The sequence below is a fragment of the Priapulus caudatus genome, unplaced genomic scaffold (genome assembly GCF_000485595.1).
Source record: "Priapulus caudatus unplaced genomic scaffold, Priapulus_caudatus-5.0.1 Scaffold13, whole genome shotgun sequence".
Lineage (NCBI taxonomy): Eukaryota > Metazoa > Priapulida > Priapulimorpha > Priapulimorphida > Priapulidae > Priapulus > Priapulus caudatus.
The window spans coordinates 322,412-333,230 of NW_014577074.1; the positions used below are offsets into that span (position 1 = coordinate 322,412).

Consider the following 10,819-nt stretch of genomic DNA (forward strand, 5'->3'; position numbering starts at 1 on the left):
ATATCAAAACCACGTATACATCTAACTAGTACTCTAAACAACACGCTACAGCTCCAGCGCCATGCTAGCTTTACCTCTTTTAATAAGTTGTGGCAAATATAACACCATGCAAGCAAAAAAACAAATACAAAAAGGCAATGCACAAATTACCGCACCTTTGGCGGTGCCTTTTTCTTCGGACTGAATGCGATGTCCGACGCGCTGTCGCTGTCCACGGCTGGCTTCTTGGTCGCCTTCTTACGCGGCGCCGCAACCTTCTTTGCCTTCGGTACGACCTCCTCCTCCTCCTCGCTGGAGTATAGGAACTTCTTTCCCGCCGGCTTCTTCTTGGCATGTACTTCTGAAAATACGTGAAACTCAATGATTATGCGTGCAGTTCATAGCCGTGTCACGCCTTTACACACTAACTATGCTGGTTTGCTAGTCAACAAACAGCTACAGAAGGGGAATACTACAAATAAATTAATATATATATCTATCTACATATATTGTATATATATATATATATATATAGGAAAAGAGAGAGGGGGGAGAGAGGGAGGGGAATGGGAGGGAGGGAAAAATAGAGAGAGAGAGAGAGAGATGACCTTTCTGGGTTTCCGTGCAACACAATAAACAGACAGCGCGCGACGCTCACCTTGGACCGAGTCATCGGAATCATCCGCCTTTCTCTTTTCACTCAACTTTCCCATTGACAGCAAGATGCTCGGTTGCTTGTCATCTGCATAGAGACAAGACCTTCTGAACACCCACCTCAACAATTGCTCAGCAGAATTTCACCGATCGCAATAATTAAGAATTTGAAAACAAAAATCCCAGAAATCTGCAGACGATTCCCATGCCTAAACTGAGGATGTTAATGTCACTTGTATGGAATTATCTCGGACCATGCTTTGAAGCTAGCGTACCTTTCTTGGCGGGTTTGGATTGACGATTCACCTTCTTCTTCTCATCTTTGTCAGCTTCAGTAAATCGTAAAAAAATCACGCAACTATATAACATTACAAAATGCCAAAACAAGGGAAACGATTGAAAATACATTTGATTATTACAATTGAGGACTAGTGAGTGAATTCATATACACCTATTATTATCTATAAACAATTGTTACACTCACCTGTAGCTAACAGCACTACATAAATGCAGTTATCTTACCTTGTGTATAATTCAAGCACAGCAACAGTAGGGACAGTGATTTTCCGCAATCACGGAAAAGGGACGAAAAACACGGAAACGGCCATTGGAAACGGAAAAACGTAATTTGAACATATTACATGGAAATTTCAATAAAATCACACAAAAACCGTCGACAATAGCATTGGTATGATATGGTTTACATTCAGACAAGTTTCAGAGCGAAATTACTTACAATTACGACTTTTAGTAGCCCTGTGTTCATAATTTTATTATGAACACATTACCCTACAGGTTCTTTCAAAGTAGCCCTGTGTTTCATAATTTTAGTAGCCCTTTGTTATTTTGTTAATTTTAGTAGACTTTTAGTAGCCCTGTGTTCATAATTTTATTATGAACACATTACCCTACAGGTTCTTTCAAATGTTGTACCAAATACCTTTTTTTTCATGCAAATATATGTAAACGGAATTTTGCATTTTTTGTGTGTACAATCTCTATGGCAAAACGGAATTTCCATTTTTTCTTTACTTTGAAACAGAATTCGCGATTTTTCCAAACGGAAAAGGGAATTTTTTTGAAACGGAAAATCACTGTCCCTACAACAGGCAACAGCAAGATCAGCAGTTGGCAATAAAGTGCCTCAATGGTGACAATGTGGCACGTGCGCGAGAAACAACTTAAACTGGCCTAGCTTGACCGACCACATTATGTGCACTGTCATTAGAACATATTTACTTTGTAAATATAACGAACTAACCACGACCACCAACATACCTGTCTTAGATTTCGGTCCCGCAGTTTTCTTTGCAGCACCTGGCAAATTAAGATGACAAAGGTAAAACATGTTTATTGCAGTAAGTTGCGACAGACTAAACACCCCTGGTCATTCACGCTCAAGTTTGCTTTAGTAATTAAAGTCTTCCCCTCTCTTCTGCACTGCCTTTCACCTAAAAAAGGTCCAAACCATAAATTTTTCTCGGGTTTAAGAAAGGAGAAGGGTAGTCATTGCAAAATCTTTGTTTGGTGCTCTCTGGTTGCATTCTCAGCCTTATATCGAGAGAAAATGTTTCAAATAAAATAAAATTTATCTAAATATAGAAAAAATACCTATTCATCGGAGAATTTTTGTTCTGGCGGGATATCTGAAAAGGAGAGCGTAATCTACCCGACCATCGCAATGCCCGACTGCGGTGCTGTACCTGTCGGCTTCGACGCCTGAGGAGAGACTCTGTCCATGAGCGAGGGGAAGTTTGCCTCCTCGTCACTGTCACTGGGGATGTTCTCGATGAGATTCGCCACTGAAACGCAAAACAACGCACGAATTCAGCACCTAGCGCATGAGAAACGTTATACACTCGAACCTCTCAATCTGGGTTCATTCAAAATAAACCCTAAGTGTATTTTCTACACAGCTGTTCATACTATAGAGGTGGTTGCACCGTATAACTGCCACTTATGGGAAATTACAAGCGTGTTACCATTAATATTACAGACTAGCTCTATGCAGAGCATGTTAATTAAAAATCACCTTTCTTCCGTGTTTCTTCTGCACTACTGGGAGCAGCAATACCACTTATGCTGTCATCATCGTCGTCATCAATCAGAATTGGAGCTGCTTTCTTCTGCGGAGCCTTCCTCGGCGACCTGATAGCAACCATCAACAACTAATGAAATCCTTATCAACAAATAATCAATCATTAACAATGTGCAGTTTCCATTTATTCACACACTTTATATGCAAGATGACGGTAAAAAATGCCAACAGCAATAATGCTAAATAAGCACCGACATACAGTTAAATACCATTTCACTAATGCAACGTGCAAGAGGGTTCACACACATGAAACATAACTATTTTCTAAGACCTCTTACAAATCTCTGCATTGGAGTTTGAGTAAACGTGTGCACAACCACGAGCGTAAGTCACCACCCTGTTTGTTCCCAATGAGGTTCACTAGCTCACATCTAGCAATGCTGCGAACAAGCCTTAAGGAAACACGTTTCTTTGCGGCACTGCTTAAACTGGGAGGTCGATAGCTCCGACCGTCAGTTCTGACGAGCGCCAAATACCAATGATTCCCTCGCCACATGTCCGCTGCGAAGTCACGCATGCCTACCCTCTATCCACGTGCATTTATTATTATTAATATTATTAGTTACCATTATATTTTCAGTATTATTAGTTTTAATTACTTATATTATTTTTATTACATTTATTGCAAACGAAATTCAACTAAAAATTAAGGGAAAATTGAACTGAAATTGAACATTTTTTTAGAAGATGGCCACTGATACAAACACGTTATTATTAATTCTTATAATTAACTACTATTACTAATTAACAATTAATATTATGTTTATTAAATATTAATGTTTACTAACATCAGGATTACGTACACGCCTAAAAGTAAGACATTAACATTAGTAAACATTAATAACGAACAATAAGACCCACAAACGTTTACTAATAAAATCACGACAGACGCACCTCGGCTTGGCGACCTTCCGTGGACTCTTGGCTTTCGTCGGCATGAAGTCGTCGTCGTCAGTACTGTTTGCGTCGTAATCGTCCTCGCTCGGCAGCGGAGACGTGATGTTGTCGCCGTCGTTGTCGTCGTTGTCGTCGCTGCCTCGCTCGTTGCCACCATCCTCGTCCTCGTTGTCACTGAACGTGTACTTGGCCTTGGCAACTGCGCGAAAAACCAGGCGAGTTATCAATATAATTAATATATAATAGCTTATTATAATATTGCTACGATGCACTGCAGCATTAATCCACTCATCTGTCCAACTGCCCAACTGTGATAATCATGCTCCACTCCTGGATATCGTTGCTAGTTGCATTTCGCAAGACGGGTTTTGGCGGATTTTTCGTCAGCGCACGCGAAATTGCCGATGTCGTTACTTGCAGACTGCCGGACTTCGTTACTAAGCAGTGTTTTTTAGAATGCTTCTAACGAAACAATGGCTGGTTAGAGCTACCGTCCATCACTTCAGGCAGAGAGTTCAACTACATTAGAGGAATGCATCGACGTGAGTTAAAGGTTAGAGAGAACAGACACACGATTCCAGTGAGAACCACGCGTAGGTAGGAGATGCCGCATGGTGCTGATAATTTCGGATAACACACAGCGACTCACCGGCCGCCCGCCGCTCGGTCTTTTCTCTCGGTATGATGATCTCCTCCTCTTCCACGATCGGAGGTTTCTTCAATGGCTTGAAGCTGATCTTCGGTTGTTTTGCGTCCTCTGCAAACACAGGACACAAACACATTAAACGTGTGTGCAATCAAAATGAACGAAAATATGATAAATACATTGATATGTAATAAAATAATGTAAATACATATTACACACATACACGCACACATATATATAATAAAAGGTCAACGTGAAGAGCGTCAGTAGTATTAGCACAGTAGTATTCAGTCATCAGCACGGTCTGTTCATTACCAAGGAAATGAGACATTTTGCATGGTTCAACACATATTATTATTATTGTTGCTGTTGTTGTTGTTGCTACAAAATAACTAATAAAATTAGTTTCACAGCAAACATTATTTTTATTATTTTTATTAAAGACATTATTCTACATGGCAAGACAACAGGCCATGTAACTACACGTGTACGTATAATGTTGGAATCCGACAAACAAAATCGAAATGACGATGAGATTATTTTACTTGCCTTTGGGTTTGCGTACTACTTTCTTCGTCTCTAGGCGCTCACTCAGTGGCTTCATCTCTCCATCGTCGCCGTTAGCAACCTTGGTGCTCTCCTCATCACTGCCTTCTCCGTCGAATTCCAGCTTCACCATTGTCTTCTTCGCCTGCGACATTCGTAATAAAACAAGCGTACATTACCGAAGCTTTGCTACCTGACTGACTGACAGGGTTACTTGAAGCATTGATAATTTTGTATTTATTCAGCACGCATCCCCTGCCAGGTGGATTCTGCTACGGAATGGCCTTTCTGAGAAGTCTGTTACGACGAACGAAAAGATGAAAGAAAGGTGGCAACATTGCTAGTTAAATTGACTACGTCACGAATTTTCCATGGTAAAATTTGTTGCCATTTTTGTTGCCATTTTTTTACATTAAAAGTAAGAACTAACGGGACTAAACGTATCGTCAAATTCTTACCTGATAAGATTGTTTCTCAACTAGTTAAAAATCCAAAAAACCTGGACGATTTGATATTGTGTTCCTGACATTAATTGCTTGCTATGGGCTATGTATGAGACACGAGTGTATGTTCACATCAAACAATATAGTAAAATAAGAAGTATAATGCAGCAATTATACCATAAAAGTGAACAGAATTACTTATATTTTGTGAACAATTGGAAATATTTTTTTAATTTTTTACTATTTACGGTGACGTAATCACTTTAATGGAACACAAGCAACGACGATACGTGAATTATATAATTCACTTGATGTTCTCTAGACTAAGAAATATATTAATAGTATATTATATTGTATAGGATTATATTACCTGTCTTTATTTATATAATGCTCATTTGATGCTCTCAAGAATAAGAAATATATTAACTAGTATATTGTATTGGATTATATAGCCTGTCTATCTTTGTACAATGCTTTTTTGACGTTCTCAAGAATAAAAAATATATTAAATAATATGATATATTGTATTGTATTATATTACATATTATGTCTATAATTGTATAATTAACTTCTGATGTTACCTTAGCTCTACCCTTCACTTCGTTGGCCATCGCTGCTTTCTTCCTTAGTTCAGCATCGATTACGGGAACCACTCTCCGACCCATTGGAGACGGCTTAGTCTCTTCTTTGTTACACTTCTTCACCTGGAGATTTTAGTGCCAATCGATATGTGAAATGTTATTAGGGATGTGAATAGGGATAATTTTTCTAATAAGACTATAGCATAAAGAACGACCAACTTTATTCTCTGTGTAATATATTCGTTCTAGTGCTTTTCTTGTTAATTCTTTAAAGGATCTCTCTGTAAAGGATCCTCCAGATTTCTTTGTAGACATATAGCATTAACTATATATTATACAATTAGGAATATCTTTATTACTTACTAACTTTATTTCTTATAATTTATGCTATTAAAATAACAAGAATGAAGCCATCAGCTACTTCTTAATGATTCATTTGGTGATTAAACCCCATGCATATCTGTGAAGTATAGGGTTTAACCGTTTATCAACACCTTCCATAGCCAGAGCATTGTTCAGCCACTACCTACTGACACTCACCTTTGCAACTCTCCCCTTGGCAGTCTTTTTCGTCTTTGTTATACCAGACTGTTCATCTTCCAGTTCCCTTGCTTCTTGTTTCTAGAATCAAGTAACGATTGTCATGAATTAACTCAAATGATACATGGCCAAATATGCAACCAAAGCAAACTTACCACAAAAGCCACCTCATAAGTACCTTTAATAATGATATTATATATATTATATGTATTTTTTTTAAATAATTTACATTATTTTTTAATTTAATCAATTTTTTAACAGAACATTTTCGTAAAATTATTTTGTTTTTTTCTAGTTCATACGAATGTTTGTAATTTTTTTATCTCATACTTACCTTTAATTTTTATCAAATTTATAATGTAAACAGCCATTTACACATCTCCCCGGAATTCGCTAACATGGCAACAAGCATGTGTACTATCTATCTCCCATCACCATGCTGCTCAATGCCAGTAGAGCGCAGTCCGCCTCAAGCACGTAATATTATAATTACGTAATATAACAATATTGTATATTAAACTAATATAACACTATGAATAATGAGTTGTGTGCTCGTGGCGTGTAAACCTGCACAATATATACTACGGCGCACTTACGTCTAGTTCCTCGAGGAAGGCATCCAAGTCCTCGACCCAGAGGTCGGCACCCGACTTCCCACGCAGCACCATGAGCTCAACCGCCTAAAACACACACAAACACAAGCACGTCGGTCACACAGTCAATCCTCGTTAACGCCACGTTAAAACGTTGTCACCATGAGACCGACCTGTCAGCCTATGCGCGATTCACAGGCAGCTCTAGCCAAGACGAGACGTTCGAAAATGCAGTGCTTACAGTTGAGATTTTGGTACGAATATGTAAAAACGCATATAAACTGGTTCAGCTTGACCAATCAAGTAATAATATATCAAAGAGATTAATAGGTTCTATCACAGTATGAGCTTGAGATGGGATATCTCACCCGAGTTATAGATATCCCATCTCATACGAGCGTAGCGAGTATGAGACGAGGTTATCTATAATGAGGGTGAGATATCCCATCTCAAGCTCATACTGTGATAGAACCTATTTCTCGCATACTTTTCTTCTTCTTTTTTATACAAAATTTCATTTCAGTTCAATAGTAATTCAATATTTTGCAAAATTTTCAATTTATTATTTTTATTTATATATATATATATATATTTTTATTTTTTTTATTAATTAATTTTATGAGTATTGATTGGTCAAAAACTGTAAAGGTGACCTTTGACCTTAAGGAAAATCATTGGATTAAAAAGTAGTGCGAGATAAACCCATCTCGGGGTCTGCAAGTTATCCCGAGGATTTATCTCGTTGGCTATCTCAGGGGATATCTCATACCTAGTATGCGAGAAGTGGTTATCTCACTCAGACAGATAGGGCAATTGAGTTACGAATGAGTGGAGCTACTCTGAAACACCCTCAAAAAGCATGTATCAGATTACATTAGACTTGGATTATTACGATATGATTAAATACGATGACAAGATTATTAATTTTCATAGTAAAATCGTCAAATACATCGATCCAAAACATCCTATAGGAAACACACATAGGAACGACGATTCTTTGTTGCTATTGCTTACGCTATAGCAATGGCTACGAGACTTTTTAATTTTACAATCACTCCATTTAATTTTAATCTGTTAGCAACAGTTCAGACAACTGTTCTAGCTGTCTTTGTCAAGCTGAACGACTTAATGGAATCGGCAGTAAAGAAATGACCGTCACCTTGTCATTCTTCTTCTTCAAGATTTCGTCTTTCCTCTCCTTGGTGAGATTCCACATTGACATGCCGACGAGGTAATCGTAGTCCGGACCGTCGCGAGGGCCAGCATCCTCATCCTCCGTGTCGCCGTCGCCAGCATCCGCAACCTGTCGCCATGACAACAGTTATAATTAAACGCGCGCGACGACAGAAGACACTCCACGTTGTTTCAACGGTGGCACAAAACACAACACGCGACACACATACAGAACATGTCACAAGTAATATGCAATACAACGCGGAAAAACTGAATCCCCCTGTTTGTATAGTTTTAGAATTTATGAATATATATATAGGAAGCCTCGATAGGAATCCTTGGTACAGAGTTATGAAACGTCGATGCACACAGTGGTTCTGACTCGAGGCCGGTCGCCCACTTACACGATTTATGCGATCACAGGTTGCGATTGTCAATGCTACATAATAAACGGCGAGATAAAGCTAGCGCACACACAAACCACACAAAAAACAGCACTACATGCTGAGCTCGGATGCCTTTTTTTCATGCATGAGAAATGAGTGTGAGTGTGAATTCTGAGAGGAAACATCCATACGTTGCCAGGACTTCACATAATGGGATATTCATGAAAGCTGAAATCTTATCTGAAGTTTTGATTTAACTCCACGTTAGAATATCAGGATATTATACTTATGGACTAAAACTCACGCCACAAAAAGCGACCACACCTTGGCATTACGATTTCATTATAGATCTGCGTGAAAATAACATGAGTAGCAAAATCTCGACAAAAAGCTCTGCAAATAAAACAAAATTTCACAGCTATGACAGAATTTGTATCGAATCTGTCAAGTTATTGGTACATGCAAAGCACATCGACTGGTAACCGAGCAACAAGGCATTGAGACTGAGGCTTCCCGTGCGCGTATTAATCCGCGCATGCATAGCATCGATTATTACACTGTGCACCATGCCATGTCGACAAGACAGTCCTACATACCTGCGCCTTTCTCTCTGTTTCCTACACAATAATACAACAATTTACTACAATAGGCAATTTAACTCAAATCGCATAAAGATATCAATAATATAAGAGTAATTTTTTAATGCTGTATCAAATGCCGGTGAGTGTAATGCAAAGTATTCCACATTCAAAAACATGTGAAATGATGGTGAACAGATGCTGGCATTGTTCTGTATTAATAACACCTTCATTAATCATAAACCAACCCACACTTAGTCATTTTTTCTAGTTTTCCAGGACTTCAATGGTCCATTTTCTATTACTGTAATATTTTAGTCGAAAGTCACTGTGTCCTGTATCGTCCAATCAGCACTTTTACATAAAGCAAATGGTATTCCCTTTCAGATAAGATTTTCCCAGACCACTGCCTATTTTCAAGGACTTTCCAGCCGTGCAAAAAGTGGCATTTCAAAACCCTGAGACTTTCCAGGATCACAACCTATTCACCAGGACCTTCCAGACCTGGAAAATGTCACATTAAAATCACAGGACAGTCCAGGTTTTCCATGAACCCGCCACGAGGTTGCCCCCCCCCCCCCGTAAACGAGAGTGCATCAGGCTTCCTACCTCTTTCTGCTGCTGCGACTGCTTCCAGAGTTTGACAGGGTCGGAGTCGTAGCCGCGATCCACCAGCATCTTGATGATGTCCACCTTCTTCTTGTTCTCTGCGGAGGAGAAAAGCGAAGACATGGCGTGGAACACTCACTTATGAAACACTCGAATATCATCACGCATCACTTAACATGTTTTGAAAGCTCATTAGCTCTCAACACCATTAATTAGAATGTATTGACTCGACCCGTAACGTCTTCCATTCGGTAATATTTACTTGACCTAATCAATAAATAACATGAGGTGTACTGAGCTATGCACAAAACAACACGCAATACTATATCGGAGCGAGATAACATACTAAGGCCTGGCGAGTTGGTCCAATTACCATGTGTTTTTCACGTGTTAATGCCAGATTAATAGACTTTGCTGCACTTTGTTGACAAGAATTGTGTTTTAGAAAGTCCTATCAGAACAATGATTGGCTAAAGATGTCTGTTATTTACGACAAATAAGTACAAGGGAAATATAACACCGAAAAAGTTAAATGACTTAACATTGACATTAGGACAAAAACATTTTCTGACAACGGGTATAAAGACGCCACCACTCGTATAACAACGCCTCCACTCGTGTAATGACGCCGCCACTCGTGTAACCACGCCGCCACTCGTGCAACGACGCCGTGACTCGTGTCACGATGCCACCACTCGTGTAACGTCGCCACCACTCGTGTAACGACGCCACCACTCGTGTAACGACGCCGCCACTCGTGTAACGACGCCGCCACTCGTGCAACGACGCCGCCACTCGTGTAACGATGCCGCCACTCGTGTAATGACGCCGCCACTCGTGTAACCACGCCGCCACTCGTGTAACGACGCCGCCACTCGTGTAACGACGCCGCCACTCGTGTAACCACGCCGCCACTCGTGTAACGACGCCGCCACTCGTGTAACGACGCCACCACTCGTGTAACGATGCCTCCACTCGTGTAACGACACCGCCACTCGTGTAACGACGCCGCCACTCGTGCAACGACGCCGCCACTCGTGCAACGACGCCGCCACTCGTGTAACGACGCCGCCACTCGTGTAACGACGCCGCCACA

General features: G+C 39.9%; 1 protein-coding gene across 1 annotated transcript in view; it reads right to left on the minus strand.

The window, feature by feature from the left end:
* The window catches only part of LOC106808123 (DNA topoisomerase 2-alpha-like), a gene marked incomplete in the record, with an annotated part of 41,196 nt that overhangs the window by 2,698 nt on the left and 27,679 nt on the right, over positions 1-10,819 (minus strand). Inside the window, 14 exon segments of the mRNA XM_014810707.1 lie at positions 156-340; positions 638-721; positions 909-962; positions 1,912-1,950; positions 2,337-2,435; positions 2,666-2,781; positions 3,626-3,827; positions 4,278-4,385; positions 4,824-4,965; positions 5,845-5,967; positions 6,385-6,465; positions 6,981-7,064; positions 8,137-8,280; positions 9,724-9,821. Coding sequence (XP_014666193.1) covers positions 156-340; positions 638-721; positions 909-962; positions 1,912-1,950; positions 2,337-2,435; positions 2,666-2,781; positions 3,626-3,827; positions 4,278-4,385; positions 4,824-4,965; positions 5,845-5,967; positions 6,385-6,465; positions 6,981-7,064; positions 8,137-8,280; positions 9,724-9,821 — 1,559 coding nt within the window.